The sequence below is a fragment of the Salmo salar genome, chromosome 05 (assembly GCF_965601325.2).
Source record: "Salmo salar chromosome 05, fSalSal1, whole genome shotgun sequence".
Classification (NCBI taxonomy): Eukaryota; Metazoa; Chordata; class Actinopteri; order Salmoniformes; family Salmonidae; genus Salmo; species Salmo salar.
In genome coordinates this window covers 18,137,471-18,157,344 of record NC_138295.1, presented here as the reverse complement: position 1 = coordinate 18,157,344, position 19,874 = coordinate 18,137,471, and the positions used below count along the sequence as shown (strand labels likewise).

The window sequence follows — 19,874 nt, the reverse complement described above, 5'->3', positions numbered from 1 at the left end:
CAAACTACAAACAGAAGTGGAGCTTAATAATTACAACAAGGCAAAAGTAAACATGTTGTCCCCCACAAAGGATGCAGCGCCACCCTTGGGCCAATCAGTGTCATTTTGTAAATGACCGATGGATCTCTATGGCAAGAACCATCATTCACCCAAGTTTCGTCAAAATCGTCCCAGGGGTGTCTGAGATATTGCGTGGGTTAGCTAGACTCATATCCCTGAGCATGTGTGCCAAATTTCATCACTTTGAGTCAACAGATCAAGAGATATAAACATGTGCCCGTTATAGTGCCACCGTGAGGTCGATATGAATGTTTTTGCATATGTTGAGTCTTGACAGTGTTTGCAACATGTGTGCCAAATGTTGTTATAATATGAATATGCATTTATGTGATTCATATGCATTTATGTGCCAGACCACGCCGGACTGAACGTTTATTGCTCAATAACAGCCATGTTGTTTTAGGTACTAGTCTGGAAAATATTGCTTTGAGAGACCTTTGACCATAGATATCACATATCAAGTTTGGTGCAGATCGGTCATTAGGTGCCAAAAGAGTTGCATCAAAGATATTTATAGGTTTCCCCTTCTGTTTCCCCTTCTGTCGTTTTTTCACAAAATTCAAAATGTCAGAAAATCCATCATGAAAGACGTGTCCCAGAGGCAAATGTGTTTCTAGTGAGGGGAGGGGCCGTTCTTTATATACCTGAGGGACCTACAGTTTATACGAATTTCATGACTTTAGGTCAAACAGGGTGAGGGGCGTATCTTATTATTGCGTCACCATCTGCCCAATGAGTAACAATTTTGTAAATGCCGGATCTGTATGGCAAGACGCGTCATTCACTTAAGTTTAGTCAAAATCGGGCCAGTGCTGTCTGATATATCAAGTGTGAATAACGTAGGAAAGAACATCCTAACGGACGGAGACAGACCCACAGTCCCCTCCCAGATTTTATCTTCGGGGACGAGCAATAATGTATACAAACCCTGGATTGCTGTTGCAATGTATTGGCTATTGAGAGTCTTTGAAGCCACCGGTTGGTCATATTGGAACTCCAGTAGGAGCAGTCCTCCACAGGAATGAATGGAATTCTACAGTACTTCAATTAAATGTTTCTAGGACAAAATTACATGTATTTAAGTATTTTGTGTTGTAGTGGGGAAAGTAACATTAGTACAACAACTAAAAAAATACTTAAAGGAAAATGTTTTAATATATTTTTTATTTGTGTGTTTAGCTCACATAATGTAATTTAAAAATATGCATTAAGGTTTTCTGTAATATAATAAACATGTCAAAAACGAATCTAGACATGAATAAATGCATTTATATAGCTTCCCAGATGGCTGCGCGGTGGCTTCATTACAGCACCCCCTGTCAGTCATCCAGGGTTTATACACATGACTGGAGACAACTATAATGCAAACTGTTATACGGATACTGCTGGTGTAAGGTCCACTAGATGGCAGAAATGTGCTGTGAATGAGAATGTTTGGAAAATGCGGTCATTTTGTATCCTATTGGGCCTCCATACATGCTCGCATGTGACTAGATTGGAAGCGGTGTTTGTTGACTGATTCCGAATGTGAGTTGCTAATGTTGCTCAAACAAATAATGCTATTTAGTAAAATAACGTTTATGAAATGGTTGATCTCTATCATTTTCGCAAGTATAATGCAATAGTCGCCCTAGCTATATTGTACAGAGCATCATCAATTTACTTTGTAAACAGTTTTTCTTGTTACAGCTAGCAGAAGAGGCTAACTGAAATGAGCCATCTCATTCGTGCATCAAGCTAACGTTAGTTAGCTGGCTAACAAAGCTAGCTATATGTAAACATAGATAATACGGCAAAGTTACTGGGCAATTCTTTGGTTTATGAATGATATTCATGTGGTGGTCTGTGTAGATATTAAATGTTTCCTGCGGGACGTTACCTAAGGGATGCTGCTTTGTTATCTTCATAGCCAGTTCAATCCAGTCAAATAACTACACAGCTAGAATATTATGGAACTATGTAATAACAACCCATGTAACTAGCTAACGAGTTATTCGGGTAACATGTAATTGGTTCAACCTGATTCTAAATAATATAGACTAGTATAGTTAATACCTGTTTGGGGCTACTTTACATGCTCACCTCCTTGCCTACAGTATCTGACTCCAAAGTGAAACTTGTCTCCTTAACTTACATGTTCTCTCAGCAAGATGGCAGAACAAACAACGTTGGACAGCCTGCTGGAAATGGGCTTTGACAGAAACAGAGCGTAAGTAGCTAACTGAATTAATGTGGCTATTTTTCGACACACTAAATATCAACTCTGGTCCTGTCTGTCTACTGCTTTCAGGGAAAAGGCTGTGGCACACACAGGAAACCAGGGCATAGAGCGGGCCATGGACTGGTAAGTCAACTGGCAGAGGCTTTGGTGAGCTAGCCTCAGAGGCTTCTTCATCCACAGATGAATTTTACAGATGGTCAGTTGAGTTATTCACATGGAATAACTGATTCGTCATTCTTTCTTCCATTATGGCTTCCTTCCACAGGCTAATGGAACATGAGGGTGACCCAGACATTGACGAGCCCTATGTACCTCCTGTGGGGAACGTGCTTGGTGGAACTGGAGGAAGTGACCCACAACAGCCCAGTCCAGCAGCCCAACCCACAGCAGAAGGAACAGACCCTGGTAAGTGGTCAATGGTCATGGCAGCATATTGTATTGTTATTACTCATATTGTTATAACCTCATAACTATGGCTTGTACTTCCCATTACTGGTTAACATGGTTGTTGGTTTACATTGTCTTCTTGTCCCCCACCTCTTCTATGTCAACTCTACCTTTTAGCTGCAGACGGTAGTGATCAGATGATCCATGACGGGGATACCAAACGACCAATGACAGAGGAGGAGAAACGTGAGCAGATAAAGAGGTCAGATAATTCACCTCCACTGAGGTTCTGTTTACACACTTATCTTATTCTGTCAGTGGGGAAATGTCAGGTTTAGTCAATAGATGTTACTCAAAGAGATTTTCAAGTGTCAGCAAAAGCTTTCAGTGGAAAATCCAATGAGACAGCATACAATCAGCATACAATGAAGCCTGTGCCTGCGTTTGTGTCTGTTTCTTTGTGTGTGTGTCTATTTCTTTGTCTACCTCTGTGTGTGTTTCTGTGTGTACCAGGCTAGAGGAGCTGATGCGGGTGAAGCAGGAGGAGCGGAGAGAGAGGGAACGAGCAGAGGAAGTAGACAGAGAGAAGCAGAGGAGGAGGCAGGGCCAGGAGCTGCTGCAGGTCAAACAGAAACTGCAGGAAGATGAGATGAAAAAAATGGTCGACCTGCGCCAGAGAGAGAAGAACGATGACAAAATGGCCAAGTAAGCCATGAAGTCAATGGGCTTGTTTGACATTGCAGGCGACTGCCGATTAACTGATTTACAAAATACCTTCCATATAAGTATTATTATTTGTAGATCAGCTAGTCAGTCACAATTTACCCACAATGCATCTCTGATGGATTTGATGCTCTCAATTGGCCAATGGCTGTTGTCTCAAAGCACATTGGAGGAGAGGATCCTTGAACAACCTCCTTCAATGAGCTTTGAGAGGAATTGAGGAAACAAGAATAGCTAGTAACGTTTTCATACACAGTCAATAGTTAATTTTTGTAAATGTCTTAGTGCAAATAAGGTCTATTCCCACTCCACAACTCTTCTCTTTGTCCAATGAATGCCCTCTCTTTCTCAGGCAGCGGGTGCGAGACAAGATAGCACGCGACAGAGAGGAGAGAGCACTTAAGGTACTGACTGCACCTACAGCATCTGACTCGTATGCTGAACTGTTGCTAAATAATGTCTCCATATCTTTCATAGAAAGAGTTGAACTCACTAACCCCTTCTACTCCTCTCCAGTTTGGAGGCGGTTCTTCCAGTACAGCTCTAACCTCCCCTTCAGCAGAGGGCCCTCCCTCCTCTCCGCCCAGTCAGGGCCCGCCTCCCGCCAAGAAGGACTATAACGAGTGCAGAATCCAGGTAAGGGGCCATGGATGTCTACGGCCTAGTTCACATTCTGTTCATACTCACAACTGATGTACAACGCGTTTTGAGACAACAGATATTTTTGATGAGTTTGTCTCAACAGTCAATGTAGTTTATTGATTTATCCTCCTGTCCTCAGGTGCGTATGCTGGACGGCTCGGCGTTGACCTCCGTGTTCAAGGCACAGGAGCCGCTGGCTGCTGTGCGCGTCTACATCCAGATGAACGGCAACGCCCCCGAGGGCCAGGACTTTACGCTGCTCTCCCCATACCCCCGCCGCGTCTACACAGAACTGGACATGGAGAAACCCCTGCAGGAGCTGGGTGAGCAGACAGGATGCCCCTCTTACTGGGCTTGAACAGGGGGAATCGCAATAGTCTAAAGGGGCTTCCTCTGCACTAATCTGAAAGGACTGGAGAGGTCAAAACCAGCCAAAGACGTACTACTTTCATCTATCCTGTGTTGTCAGATCAGTTTTAGAGGAATCTAATCTGAGATTGAGGTTTGTGTTGTACTGTCTTAACTGTTTTGTGTCATTGTTCAGGTTTGGTGCCTTCAGCTGTGCTGGTCGTTGCCAAGAAATAAGGACCCTGAAGTAAAAACATGCTTTATGAGCCAACCTCAATTCCACACATAATTTATCACAACAGGACAGAGACCAGGATGTCAACTATGGATTGATTCTCCTTCAACAAACACTGAGCTTTAATCTTAAATAGCAACACAAAATGGATGACTATTGATCCTCATGGGGCCTAAAGTGTAAGACATGGCTCGTGTTGAGCCACTGCGACTTTCCACTGTATTGAAGTTGTAGTTTTTATAATTTAAACAATTTGACAGTGGTGTTATTGCATCATCACTTGGAGCTACATGGTGGACTGAACATACTTTAAAACTTCACATAAAGAATGTACTTTTACCACAGGAATAATTGGTTAGTTTTATGAGAAAGCCTCAAAACTTGATGACCTAAGTCAGCTTTGTATCTCACTGACTGGTGAGAGTTGCTTATATGTGCATGACAGTTAAGAAAGATACACTCTTAAGAAATCACATATGTCATATCAAGAGTCCCAAAAATACACATTAAGCACATTGTGCTTCACTCAAATGTTTTATTGAACAATGTAAAAGTGAAGATTAAAAAGTTACATTGTCATACATTTGCAGTGTATTTGTGCATGCCTTTTTTGAGTACGATGGATTGGATGCACTCTAAAACACAACAGAAATGGAATGGTATTTAAAAAAACTCAGTGATTAAAAAGGCTAAAGTTGTGTGGTGGATTTTGCCAAACATTTAACAGTTTTCTACTGTAAAGTTTGACCAAACATGACTGATGCTGTTGGTTTTAGACATGCCCACTAGGTACAGCACAGCGTACATTCAGTTATTATTCTTTACTTAACCTCTGAGTCCAGAGGCACTGGTACACCTGCATACAACAACATGGCTTCCCTATCTTCTGTCTGGAGGAGTAGGACTACACTGGAGGACTCGAATGGGAAGAAACTTGAATGAGGGACACAATAGATTGATCTTAACCTGCTCGTTAATGAAAAGAGCTTTGACTTCACAACTATAAAACACCATTTATGTACATTAGAAAAAATGAGTAGCCTATACTTCTGGAATGACAATAATACAGGAGGTATGGAGAGACGGTTTTGCTTAAAATGAAAGGGGCTGCATGTAGAAGAGAATACAAAAATAGTTTATCATTAAAACAATGTACAAGAGCACATTTTCAAAGACCAAACGAGTAGTAGACGTCACAGGTCACACCCCTGTTCCTGATAAAAGATATGAGTTTGCACCCTATTCCCTACAAAGTTCACAACTTTTGACCAGAGCTCTATGGGCCCTTGTCAAAGATAGTGCACTATATAGGGCATAATGTGCCATTTGGGGTGCATCCATCGAGTTTAAACAGGTGAACACTAGGTCGTCAATGTTGAGTCATCTCTGGTAACCCCTGCTGTCAGATGGTGTGTCACAGGTTTTCTCTTCCCCCTTAGCTGGGAGGGTAGTAACCTTGATTGTAGTTCCAGGCTTGCTGGTAGCCTCCGTATCCCCCATACTGTGGTTGCTGAAAGAGAGGAACACTTTAAAAAAGAGCAAGTGAAGGAACACCCGCTCTCTAATCAACATTTTAGTGCAGGGGTATTCAGATCTTACCCTACGAGGTTCGGACTACTTCTGGTTTTCTGTTCTACCTGATAATTGCACCCACCTGGTGTCCCAGGTCTAAATCAGTCCCTGATTAGAGGGGAAGAATAAAATAAAAAAAAGCAGTGGAACTGGCTTCGATGTTCAGATTTGAATTTGAGAGCTTCAGTGTCTTTCCTCTATCTGGCTCAATTTCAAAAGAAGCACTGATCGTTTAAGGCCGTATGTAGCCGATATTTGGCTCATGTATCAGTTTGTACAGCGTAACAATCCCTGTCATACCTGATGCCAGCTTCCATATCCTCCGTAGCCTGCATGAGCTGCACTCATGTCCCCACCCATCATGGGTGGAGGTGGTGTCATCATGGGGACATGGGGCATTGTGGGAGGGGCCTGTGGTGGAGCGGGCACAGCAGAGCCGTCTTCTCCTTTACTCATCTTCTCTGGGTCCTCACTGTCTCTGCAGATCAATCAATACAACAACTACGTCAATAACCAATCCATCAACAGTTTATACATTTGCTTCTCCATGAACAGCTTCACATCAACAACAAAAAATGTGTCGCAACATCACACAATTTTACAGGTATAAACCCTTGCATGATATTGACAGATACGTTATAATCTCACCCGTTCTCAGCCACTCTCTTCTTGTTGCCAAGCTCTTTCAGTAGCTTCTGATGCTCCTCATAGACTGTTAGCACACTGCGGGCCAGAGAACAGCAACAGTAGTCATTTAAAACATGGTAAAGTGATGCTCCTCAGACTGTTGGCACACTGTAGGCCATAGGACAGCAACAGTACAGTCATTTCTCCTGGTTGGTTGATTTCATACCATCAAATCAAATATGGGCAGAATAAAATGCTTGTTTCATTTTCTCCGGGTTCCTGATTGTATCTAAAAACAACAAACAATCCTATGACCCCTGACCTATGCACAGAGGTCCCATAGTCCTCAGCGTACTGCAGGCCCCTCTGGGAGAAGAGGATCTTGGTCTGTGGGGAGAGGGGTGCGGCCAGCGCCCGCGTCACACACTGCTGCACCCCCTCGGCCGACCCTCTGGGGTCACCGGACACCTCCAGCTCTAGCAGGTTCAGGTGCAGCTTACCGTCATCCTGGAAAACAGAGGGGACATTAAAGAGGGAACAACAAACAATGATAAATGATGCTCTGACAGGTTACATTTTCTATGAGGTTTAGATCAAGACTATTTTCCATGTTCCATCCCTGATATTCAATCCCAATTGCATCTTAAATGTGATCCTTTCCTTTTTCAGTCGATGCTTAGAGCGTTGGGCCAGTAACTGGAAGGTTGCTGGATCGAATCCCCGAGCTGACATGTCAAAAATCTGTCGTTCTGCCCCTGAGCAAGGCAGTTAACCCACTGTTCCCCGGGCATCGAAGACGTGGATGTTGATTATGGCAGCCCCCCGCACCTCTCTGATTCAGAGGGGTTGGGTTAAATGCGGAAGACACATTTCAGTTGAATACATTGTTGGACAACTGACTAGGTATCCCCCTTTCCCTAAATCTTTTCCTTTTCGCCTCTCTAAGTTCTGTCTCCCCTCCTCTCACCGGGCTAATCTCCAGCGCCTCCTGCAGGACTCCCCGGGCCTTGCTGGGGTTCTTGCAGAGCTTCAGCAGCAGCCGGGCCAGTTTGATGGAGTAGAACGCATGGAGGTGAGGCGTCTCTTTGGCCTGGGCCACCGCGTCCCTGAGCAGAGCTTCTGATTCATCTAGACGGCCCGCCCGTCTCTCTAGCCCCGCCCTGCGCAGCCGGACCATGGCCAATCCCGGCACTGAGGTTTCCAAAGCCTCCAACACACGCCGTGCCTCTGTTAGGTCACCTGGGAGGAGATGGAGGGGAGGAGGGAGTGAGTGGGCTACAACACTGGGTAATGGTGTCCTGTGTATCACATTTGAGGTCAAAGTGAAAAGGTGAACACTGTGATGTGTCTCTTCCTCTCTCACCATGCCTCTCCTCGAAGGTGGCCCACTGCAGGTGCATGGTGTGTTTGTGGGCCAGGTGGATCTCACAGGCTCGCCTGAACACTCCCCGCGCCTCGTCCAGACTCTGAGGTTCCAGGTAGTGAACATACTGAGAAACATGCATACAGTATACATTAGTTACACTGACATACAAACATGTTACTGACACACACACACACACACCCCTGCAGCCCCTCCTTACCTTGGTCCAGAACTCCTCGTAGAGAGCGCAGGCAATCAGACAGCGCTCAAACAGGATCCGTACCCTCTGGTCTCCCCCGGCAACGATCCCACTGCTCTTTGACCCCTCCTTTGACTCCTTTTGCTTCTCTTCCTGGCCCTCCATGGCCTCTGGTTCTGTCTCGGTCTTCACCTCCTTTTCACCGCCCCCCCCCAGCTCGGTGAGCTCCCAGTCCAGGTAGGAGTGCCAGGCCCTCAGCTGGGTCCGGTCCAGAGGCTTCACATGGAAATATGGACGCTTGATCTGGAATTAAGGGAGGAATGGGAACAGAAGAGAAGATAAGTAAATGTTTCCAACCAATGAAAGTACACTACTTGACCAAAAGAGTGTGGACAGCTGCTCGTCAAACATCTCATTCCAAAATCATGTTTATAAATATGGAGTTGGTCCCCCCCTTTGCTGCTATAACAGCCTCCACTCTTCTGGGAAGGCTTTCCACTAGATGTTGGAACATTGCTGTGGGGACTTGCTTCCGTTAAGCCACAAGATTATTAGTGAGGTCGGGCGATTAGGCCGGACTCGCATTCCAATTCATCCCAAAGGTGTTCAATGGGGTTGAGGACAGGGCTCTGTGCAAGCCAGTCAAGTTCTTCCACACTAATCTCGACAAACCTTTTCGCTATGGACCTCGCTTTGAGCAAGGGGCATTGTCATGCTGAAACAGGAAAGGGCCTTCCCCAAACTGTTTCCACAAAGTTGGAGGCATCGTCTAGAATGTCATTGTATGCTGTAGCATTAAGATTTCCCTTCAATGGAACTAAGGGGCCGCGCCCGAACCATGAGAAACAGCCCCAGACCATTATTCCTCCTCCACCAAACTTTAGTTGGCACAATGCATTGTGGCAGGTAGCGTTCTACTGGCATCCGCCAAATCCAGTCTTCCGTCGGACTGCCAGATGTTGAAGCGTGATACATCACTCGAGAGAACACGTTTCCACTTCTCCTGAGTCCAATAGCGACAAGCTTTATACCACTCCAGCCGACGCTTGGCATTGCACATGGTGATCTTAGGCTTGTGTGCGGCTGCTCAGCCATGGAAGCCCATTTGATGAAGCTCCCGACAAACATTTCTTGTGCAGAGGCAGCTTGGAACTTGGTGGTGAGTCTTCAGCACTCGGTGGTCCCGTTCTGTGAGCTTGTGTGGTCTACCACTTTGTGGCTGAGCCATTGTTGATCCGAGACGTTTCAACTTCATAATAATCCATCATATGACAGTACCACGTTAAAAGTTACTGAGCTCTTCAGGAAGGCCATTCTACTGCCAATGTTAGTCTATGAAGATTACATGGCTGTGTGCTCGATTTTATACACCTGTCAGCAACGGGTGTGGCTGAAATAGCCAAATCCACTAATTTGAATGGGTGTCCACATACTTTTGTATATATAGTGTATAATGCTTCAATCATTGCTTCTGAGTTGCACATAGAAGGGATGTGTGTGTGTTCCAGGGGTAACTCACAGCTTCCTCAAAGTTCCACCTCTTCCTGACCTCTCCCTCCAGGTCTCGGTACACCTTCTCTCTGCGAGCCAATAGGAGCTCTCGCATTTTCGGAATCAGCTCTTCCTGATTGGGTGAAACATAACATGACAGTTATGATGGCAGACTTTTAAATCAGTGTTAACTTAAAGTTAAGATCCTATACCATAACCTTACTCCAGAGCTTGAAATGTCTCCACTTTATGCTATTTTGGCAGCATCTGAAACACGTTAAATCTCATGTTAAATCTTAATCCAACACTACTAGGGATTTGTCATTTGTAATCCACCTCTGTAGGTTCCTTCTCTTCCCCAGGTGGTAACTCCTCTTCCCCCTCAGCCAACTCAGACTTCTCAGTCTTGTGGCTCTGTTTAGATTCCTCAAGCAACCCCTCATACTCCACTGCTGAGAGGACGTCCTTGGGCGCATGGGCATTAAGATGAGTCTTGAATCTGTAAGAGAGAGAGAGAGGAGGGACGGAGAAAATGGATCAGATTCACCAGGTCAGCAAATATGATAAATAATGGGAAGTGAGTTTGATAATCACACAATTATCAAAATCTATAATTTAATAAAAGGTTACGATTTTATACTTTAGATATATTTTTTACCCCCTTTTTCGATCTTGTCTCATCGCTGCAACTCCCCAATGGGCTCGGGAGGCAAAGGCTGAGTCATGCGTCCTTCCGAAACATGGCCCGCCAAACCGTGCTTCTTAACACCCACCCGCTTAACCCGGAAGCCAGCCACATCAATGTGTCGGAGGAAACACCGTTCACCTGATGACCGAGGTCGGCCTGCAGGCGCCCGGCCCGCCACAACGAGTTTCTAGAGCGAGATGAGCCAAGTAAAGCCCCCTCGAGCAAACCCTCCCGACGCTGGGCCAATTGTGCGCCGCCCTATGATAATCCCGGTTACGGCCGGTTGTGATACAGCCCAGGAAACGAACCAGGGTCCGTAGTGACACCTCTAGCGCCTTTGACCGCTGCGCCACTCGGGAGGCCCCATAGTTTAGAGTTTTGCCTGATTTGAAGCTCTACTGTTTTTTTTAGAGAAAGTGTACTGTTTGTGAATGTGTATAGTCTCACTTCTCATAGTGGCTGCTGTACAGCTGAGTGGGGACTCTGAGGACTCTGTCGTAGACCCCAGTGGCAGCCTTCATGTCTCCCTGCTCCTTCTCCCACTCGATGTACAGCTCCCACAGACGGTCAGAGTGGAAGTCCAGTCCTGCTGCCGCCACCGCCTCCTCAAATGCACTGGGGAGAAGTGACAAGAGACAGGGATCAGGTTATCTGAGTTCTATTAAAAAAGAGTTAGGGCTCCTTATCTTTATTTGAACATTAATTCTGTGAATGAGAATAAATACTGAATTAAACCATTTGGAGTGTTCAGGCTAATATTGAAAGTAAAGGCTGGCTAGTGTTGAATGTGTATAAGTGTGGTACTGTGCGTTTAAGAGTATAGGAGTGTGTACCTGCGAATGCGCTGAGAGGACTCTGGCAGGTTCATGTTGAGCGTGCCCAGTAGCAGGTTAATGTAGTGGATCCACAGATCTACACTCAGGGGGATGGCCTTCAGACCCTGAACACACACCTGGAACAAAACAACATTACACGTGAATGTTATGGAACTAAAGCCATTGCATACTGTGAGAGAGAAGAATGTGCCGTTTTTGTCAATTATAAATGTCAGTCAGCAGACCACATAACAAGACACACATCCATGTGCCAAACACACTCCTCATCATCATCATCATCATCATACCTCCTGAGCTTTGTTGGTGTAGCCAGCACGTCGCTCCAGGTCGGCAAACTTCTTCCAGTATCCGTAGCACAGTGGGTACCGTGCCAGAAAGGCTACCAGTGCCCGACGTGACGCTGTCATGTGACTCTGGGGACAATTAGAAATCTGGTTAGCTGCAAATTCCACTTCAACACTGCACATCTGAACAACAGTGGTATAGTTAGCTTTGCATTATTCATGCAGAAGAGCTTTAGGCGTATGACAAAATGGCAATAGGAGTCTTGTCTGTCTCCTCAGCTCTTCTCACCTCTTGCTCACAGTACTGCAGCAGGTCAGTCCAGCTAGAGAAGTCCTGTGGATTGTCATGGGCCAGCTTCCAGAGTCGGTCAAAGTCCGCCGGAAACTCTCCGTCTTCTTCCTCCTCATTCTCTGCCAGAGGCATGTTGTATGCTGTCACAGCTGCTGCTTCTGGAGCCTCAGAGGCTCCTCCCCCACCATTCTCCTCTGATGCCTCTTCCTTCTCTGTTGGAAGATGGACAGCCTCCATGGCTTCCGGAGCTATTAAATGAGAAATTGAGAAGGTTACACATGGAAGAATTTGTTTTATCTATAACACAAAGAAATGGCTGGCCTGCTCAATGACGCATAGGCCTAATCAAATGTAATTTACAGATTAAATGTAGATTACTGCCATTATAAGGCAAATTCCAATCACTGATGGTGTTTTTAGCCAATCATTCATTAGTATTTCTAGGTACTACACAGAGATCACTACACTCATAATAATGGCCGGAAACGGAGCAGCAGGGGGCATGATGCGACTAATGTCTGCATCTACAGTAGTTAGATCAGCTTACTATACCATAATAAAAGACCCGGCCTGGCAAGTACTAGCTAGTGCAGGGATGGGTAACTGGCGACCTGACTGGAACTCAGTCAGGGTCTCAACCTACTGTTGAGAGTTACAATAGTAGAATACACAAGGTGACATTTCAAAAGGTGGTTGTGCATCAGCAGTTTTTCTTGTTATGTCAGTCACTCAATTAGCCCATTTCAGCTAACATGTTTTAGATTGGTAAATTAGTCTAGTGGCAAGCTATCTAAATTTGTAGTAATCGTGCCTGAAGACTGACTCAACGTTGAATTGCATAGAATTCTGTGTCGGGCAGAAATTAGCGTTGGAATCATAAAAGTTCTCTCTCACGACCTCTACAAGCCTGAATGTTGAATAAAATGATACTTCCGTGTGGTTGGTCCGTTTGCAGGTAGGAATGTTAGACAAAATATCCACAGAGTAGTATTATCAACCCCACCTTGGGTGGTCTGTATATCATTTGTATTTCTGGTTCATATTTTCAATACTATTGCAATTCGCATGTGACCAACACTTGCACAATATGGCCGAGACTAACCGAACAGCAAACACTTCAAGCGTATTGCGAGGAAACGTGCTTTTGTTTACATATTGTGCATCACATGCAATGCGTCAACAGATTGAAAATACAAGTAATAACCTACTGGCACCGCAAAGCTTTCCTGTGGACAGCCTATCCCCACCTCCTACCGCCTAAAGCTTTCCTGTGGACAGCCTATCCCCACCTCCTACCGCCTAAAGCTTTCCTGTGGACAGCCTATCCCCACCTCCTACCGCCTAAAGCTTTCCTGTGGACAGCCTATCCCCACCTCCTACCGCCTAAAGCTTTCCTGTGGACAGCCTATCCCCACCTTCTACCGCCTAAAGCTTTCCTGTGGACAGCCTATCCCCACCTCCTACCGCCTAAAGCTTTCCTGTGGACAGCCTATCCTCACCTCCTACCGCCTAAAGCTTTCCTGTGGACAGCCTATCCCCACCTCCTACCGCCTAAAGCTTTCCTGTGGACAGCCTATCCCCACCTCCTACCGCCTAAAGCTTTCCTGTGGACAGCCTATCCCCACCTCCTACCGCCTAAAGCTTTCCTGTGGACAGCCTATCCCCACCTCCTACCGCCTAAAGCTTTCCTGTGGACAGCCTATCCCCACCTCCTACCGCCTAAAGCTTTCCTGTGGACAGCCTATCCCCACCTCCTACCGTCTAAAGCTTTCCTGTGGACAGCCTATCCCCACCTCCTACCGCCTAAAGCTTTCCTGTGGACAGCCTATCCTCACCTCCTACCGCCAAAAGCTTTCCTGTGGACAGCCTATCCCCACCTCCTACCGCCTAAAGCTTTCCTGTGGACAGCCTATCCCCACCTCCTACCGCCTAAAGCTTTCCTGTGGACAGCCTATCCCCACCTCCTACCGTCTAAAGCTTTCCTGTGGACAGCCTATCCCCACCTCCTACCGCCTAAAGCTTTCCTGTGGACAGCCTATCCCCACCTCCTACCGCCTAAAGCTTTCCTGTGGACAGCCTATCCCCACCTCCTACCGCCTAAAGCTTTCCTGTGGACAGCCTATCCCCACCTCCTACCGCCTAAAGCTTTCCTGTGGACAGCCTATCCCCACCTCCTACCGTCTAAAGCTTTCCTGTGGACAGCCTATCCCCACCTCCTACCGCCTAAAGCTTTCCTGTGGACAGCCTATCCCCACCTCCTACCGTCTAAAGCTTTCCTGTGGACAGCCTATCCCCACCTCCTACCGCCTAAAGCTTTCCTGTGGACAGCCTATCCTCACCTCCTACCGTCTAAAGCTTTCCAGTGGACAGCCTATCCTCACCTCCTACCGCCAAAAGCTTTCCTGTGGACAGCCTATCCCCACCTCCTACCGTCTAAAGCTTTCCTGTGGACAGCCTATCCCCACCTCCTACCGCCTAAAGCTTTCCTGTGGACAGCCTATCCCCACCTCCTACCGCCTAAAGCTTTCCTGTGGACAGCCTATCCCCACCTCCTACCGCCTAAAGCTTTCCTGTGGACAGCCTATCCTCACCTCCTACCGCCTAAAGCTTTCCTGTGGACAGCCTATCCTCACCTCCTACCGTCTAAAGCTTTCCTGTGGACAGCCTATCCCCACCTCCTACCGCCTAAAGCTTTCCTGTGGACAGCCTATCCCCACCTCCTACCGTCTAAAGCTTTCCTGTGGACAGCCTATCCCCACCTCCTACCGTCTAAAGCTTTCCTGTGGACAGCCTATCCCCACCTCCTACCGCCAAAAGCTTTCCTGTGGACAGCCTATCCCCACCTCCTACCGTCTAAAGCTTTCCTGTGGACAGCCTATCCCCACCTCCTACCGCCTAAAGCTTTCCTGTGGACAGCCTATCCCCACCTCCTACCGCCAAAAGCTTTCCTGTGGACAGCCTATCCCCACCTCCTACCGCCTAAAGCTTTCCTGTGGACAGCCTATCCCCACCTCCTACCGCCAAAAGCTTTCCTGTGGACAGCCTATCCCCACCTCCTACCGTCTAAAGCTTTCCTGTGGACAGCCTATCCCCACCTCCTACCGCCTAAAGCTTTCCTGTGGACAGCCTATCCCCACCTCCTACCGCCTAAAGCTTTCCTGTGGACAGCCTATCCCCACCTCCTACCGCCTAAAGCTTTCCTGTGGACAGCCTATCCCCACCTCCTACCGCCTAAAGCTTGCCTGTGGACAGCCTATCCCCACCTCCTACCGCCAAAAGCTTTCCTGTGGACAGCCTATCCCCACCTCCTACCGCCTAAAGCTTTCCTGTGGACAGCCTATCCCCACCTCCTACCGTCTAAAGCTTTCCTGTGGACAGCCTATCCCCACCTCCTACCGCCTAAAGCTTTCCTGTGGACAGCCTATCCCCACCTCCTACCGCCAAAAGCTTTCCTGTGGACAGCCTATCCCCACCTCCTACCGTCTAAAGCTTTCCTGTGGACAGCCTATCCCCACCTCCTACCGCCAAAAGGATCAACAGCATGTACAACCAGTAAAGTAAGTGGAAATATCATTTTATTCAACATTCTGTCTTGTAGAGACTATTGCGTCTTTTTTACAGCGACTTATTTCAGATTGATATTCATGGGATAACCATGGTAACAGGCTGATGTTTAGGCAAGTAGTAATCATGGTCGAATTATCGACCCGGGGCCACAATTGAATTTGTTAGTCACTTGCACTCAGATATCATATAAAAACTGCAAACATTTTCTCACCACCGCATGGCAAAATGCGAAGATTTGCAGCAAAGTTGCTTTCAAACTGCAACATTTTCTATATGCCCCCATGGCAAAAATGTATAGAGTTTAGGGCTGACCCCAATTAGTCGACTGGTCGATAGGCTGTTGGTCGACCAAAATATTTTTAGTCAAGCAGTAACAAATATACAGTACCAGTCAAAGTTTTTTTCCCCTACATTGTAGAATAATAATGAAGACATCAAAACTATGAAATAACACATATGGAATCATGTAGTAACCAAAAAAAGTGTTCAAAGTTGCGTTTGAGTCAATCAGTTGTGTTGTGACAAGGTAGAGGTGGTATACAGAAGACAGCCCTATTTGGTAAAAGACCAAGTCCATGTTATGGCAAGAACAGCTTGAATACGCAAAGAGAAACGACAGTCCATCATTACTTTAAGACATGAAGGTCAGTCAATGCGGAAAATTTCAAGAACTTTGAAAGTTTCTTCAAGTGCAGTCGCAAAAACCATCAAGCGCTATGATGAAACTCTCTCTCATGAGGACCGCCACAGGAAAGGAAGACCCAGAGTTACCTCTGCTGCCGAGGATAAGTTCATTAGAGTTACCAGCCTCAGAAATCGACAACTGCACCTCAGATAACAGCCCAAATAAATGCTTCACAGAGTTCAAGTAACAGACACATCTCAACATCAACTGTTCAGAGGAGACTACGTGAATAAGGCCTTCACGGTTGAATTGCTGCAAAGAAACTTCGACTAAAGGACACCAATAAGAAGAGTCTTGCTTGGACCATAAAACAGGAGCAATGGGCATAAGACCGGTGGAAATCTGTCCTTTGGTCTGATGAGACATTAGACCGACTAAAATGTTAGATTTGGGGTTCCTACCCGCTGTGTCTTTGTGAGACGAAGAGAAGGTGAACGGATTATCTCTGCATGTGTCTTTCCTGCATGGAGGAGGAGGTGTGACGGTGTGGGGGTGCTTTGCTGGTGACACTGTCTGTGATTTATTTAGAATTCAAGGCACACTTAACCAGCATGGCTACCACAGCATTCTGCAGCGATACGCCATCCCAACTGGTTTGCGCATAGTGGCACTATCATTTGTTTTTCAACAGGACAATGACCCAACACACCTCCAGGCTGTGTAAGGGCTATTTGACCAAGAAGGAGAGTGATGGAGTGCTGCATCAGATGACCTGGCCTCCACAATCACCCAACCTCAACCCAATTGAGATGGTTTGGGATTAGTTGGACCGCAGAGTGAAGGAAAAGCAGCCAACAAGTGCTCAGCATATGTGGGAACCCCTTCAAGACTGTTGGAAAAGCATTCCAGTGACTACCTCATGAAGCCAGTTGAGAAAATGGACAGTGTGTGCAAAGCTGTCATCAAAGGCAAAGGGTGGCTACTTTGAAAAATATAAAATATATTTTGATTTAACAATGTTTTGGTTACTACATGATTCCATAAGTGTTATGTATAGTTTTGATGTTCTACAATGTAGAAAATAGTAAAAATAAAGAATAACAGTCAAAGTTGTGTCCAAACTTTGACTGCTACTCTCTCTTTCTCTCTCTCTCTATATATATATATATATATATATATATATATATATATATATATATATATATATATATATATATGCATATATATAGGTGGGGGCAGTACATCCTGTATAAACACAAACTCACTTCCTCGACAACTTCCTTCACAACAGCACTGCACTGCTCAGCGAAGCACAAGAAGTATGAATACCCAGACTTCTGCTGAGGCCGTATCACAGTAAATGCTGCATGGCCAATGCAGACGTCGGATTCACAATGCGCCTAGATGCACAATGCACTTCTATCTCCAGAATGCGCTCTCTCCCACCAATTTGTGAACATTCATTGTTTCATAACGTCATTGTGTGAATTGTTTGCATTTGATTGTTAGTGTCTGTCAATTCCCCATCACATATCACCAGTAGTACATTTCCCGATAATTCCTAATCTACATTTCTTACTTTCGTTATGGTCATTTCTGTTAATGCATTCAATATTATTCCAGTCTTACAGTTCATTGTCAGAGTGTACACTGTAGAGTGCACAACCTATGCTACACATGTGAACAACACAATTTAGTCATTGCCTTTTGTTTGGAGCGCTCATGTCAATGTTGAGTAAGGACGTGCACGCATAGATGTAGGCCTATAGGCTACCTGGCCTGCGCACAAATGTAGGCATATAAATGTGCACATTTGGGGATTTGATACTATTTTTGACTGGCTTCAAGCACCACCACTAATGAGCTGTGGAGCTTCTCAAAGTAATGTTTTCACCTCAACTAGTAAGCAAACGAAGACTGTTTTTACATCCATTGAGAATTACACTAGTTCCTCAATGTATTTGAAAAAATCTTTCCAGCCCTCTCCCTTTCGATAACCACTCAGCATGTAAGGGAATAAAAAGTCATATTCTGATCCAGTGGAAACGTCATAAAATAGGTCTACCTGATTATTATCAGTGCTTGTCTTGGACTGAAATAGGTTCAGGTACTCATTTTGGGTGCTGGTATTGTTTATATGTAGTTGCAGGATCTCCACAATACTTTTGAGCTAATATTCTAGAAGAGGAACAGGAGCTCAAGCAGTAAAACAGTTGAGGTGCTGGTAGTCAGCTATGGTGAGCTCCTGCCCAGGTCGAGCACTGCTTCTTATCCCTTGCGCAAATAGCTTACAGCTGTGTCTGTCCTGAGCTCACTGGTGGGAAACTGAGGGCCCTGAGGGCCCTGAATATTTTATACAATGTTGCAGGTTCGCTCGTGCAAGCTTCAGGCCAGACCCAAAGTGATGCAATGTTTCAAGTTTGTTGCAGACAGGCCAATATGATTTATAGGATTTGTATTTTTAAATCAGGATATTTTCTACCTGCAGGATGTAATGTTTTTGTTGGCTTTATGTAGGCTATTTTTACATAGTTGAAAATGGCAATAGAAGTGACTTTTTAGGTTATCATTTTCATTTGGATAGAATTTTGATTAACCACATGACAATGATTTAGAAATATGAAGACGTTATTATAAATTAAATGTAACTGTTCAATGAAAATGTGCATATGAAAACCATAACTGGCACCCAGATCGGTAGGAATGGTAAGAAATTGCCATCCCACATGAGAAATGGTTGCCGACTCCTTGTGTAGCCTATTACCGGCAACTTCAGGAGAGTAATGGCAGAATCGGTGAAAGCCAGCAGGAACAGAAAGAAATAGTTGGGGTCAGCTTAAGGTTACCTAGATCTCTGGTTCCCTCAAGGCATTTGTGTCTTATTTCATCAAAAGCTTAAAGCATCAGACAAGCTCAACGCATATAGTTGAGTTATTTAATTAAACACATATGGAAAAATATGTTCGAAAATTGACTAATCAATTGATCTAAAAAGATTGAAAGTTACCAATCTACCAATATATGTTTTAACAGGGGCCAGCCCTAGTGGAATTGCAGGAAATGTATTTAAAAACGTCATTTTCCCCCCCCTCTATCCGCTGTCAGAGGGTAAAAGTTTAAATATTTTGCTCACAAGGTGGGGGTAACAAAATGTAGCTTAGGGCCCCCAAAAGGCTAGGGCCGGCTCTGACTACATGTGTAGGTATGGATGTGTGTATGTAGACCCGCGAGCCACTGAGGCCTCTTGTGGACCCCCACCCCCCAACAAAGTTGCCCAACCCTGTGCATTAACTCTGGTACTTTCAAGGGGGAGGCAACTTTCGGTTTCGCCAGTTGGCGCAACGTAAACTCATATTAGCCATGTCGGCTAGTTAACGTTAGCTAGCCTGCCGTCTTTTCACAGGCGTAGTTGCGACCGTTAGCTGACTGTAAAGATACAAACGACTATACATATGATCCCCGCGTAACCATTGAATAACTTCGTCAATATATTTTGATTATTTCATGTTTTTACAACCTGAAGGAGCCTCCATTAGCCCGTTGGTGTTCAGGTCTTCTGAATCCGAGCCTTCTGCCGCCATGATAAAAAAAAAAATACGTCACTTCCATGCGACAAGTACGGTCTGCAAGATAACCGAATAACATTTTTGCTGAGCGCTGATTCACGGTAAATTCTGCCAAATATGTATTCTACAGACAGTATTCATAGGGAAA

At 45.5% G+C, this 19,874-nt stretch overlaps 2 protein-coding genes across 4 annotated transcripts; one reads left to right on the top strand and one right to left on the bottom strand.

Moving 5' to 3' along the window:
* Nucleotides 1–1,487: 1,487 nt before the first annotated feature.
* saks1 (SAPK substrate protein 1) lies at nucleotides 1,488–5,199 on the top strand. Of its 2 annotated transcripts, none has more exons than XM_014198907.3 (10): nucleotides 1,488–1,587; nucleotides 2,211–2,269; nucleotides 2,351–2,404; nucleotides 2,547–2,686; nucleotides 2,846–2,930; nucleotides 3,182–3,373; nucleotides 3,744–3,795; nucleotides 3,908–4,027; nucleotides 4,173–4,356; nucleotides 4,578–5,199. In XM_014198907.3, exons 2-10 carry the CDS (start codon nucleotides 2,211–2,213, stop codon nucleotides 4,616–4,618), a joined length of 927 nt encoding a protein of 308 aa, XP_014054382.1. In that variant the 5' UTR covers nucleotides 1,488–1,587; the 3' UTR covers nucleotides 4,619–5,199.
* Nucleotides 5,132–19,776, bottom strand: si:ch211-114c17.1 (pre-mRNA-processing factor 39). Of its 2 annotated transcripts, XR_014392291.1 has the most exons (15): nucleotides 19,678–19,776; nucleotides 11,966–12,216; nucleotides 11,680–11,805; nucleotides 11,390–11,508; nucleotides 11,004–11,171; nucleotides 10,205–10,367; nucleotides 9,897–10,001; nucleotides 8,399–8,680; nucleotides 8,179–8,305; nucleotides 7,783–8,054; nucleotides 7,138–7,322; nucleotides 6,837–6,911; nucleotides 6,489–6,666; nucleotides 6,216–6,296; nucleotides 5,132–6,126 (listed from the first exon to the last, which is right to left on the bottom strand). XR_014392291.1 is itself a non-coding variant. In XM_014198950.3 (14 exons), exons 1-14 carry the CDS (start codon nucleotides 19,739–19,741, stop codon nucleotides 6,052–6,054), a joined length of 2,190 nt encoding a protein of 729 aa, XP_014054425.1. In that variant the 5' UTR covers nucleotides 19,742–19,776; the 3' UTR covers nucleotides 5,132–6,051. The 2 variants fall into 2 exon arrangements, 1 of the variants encoding a protein (XP_014054425.1); XM_014198950.3 differs by lacking the exon at nucleotides 6,216–6,296.
* Nucleotides 19,777–19,874: the final 98 nt, after the last annotated feature.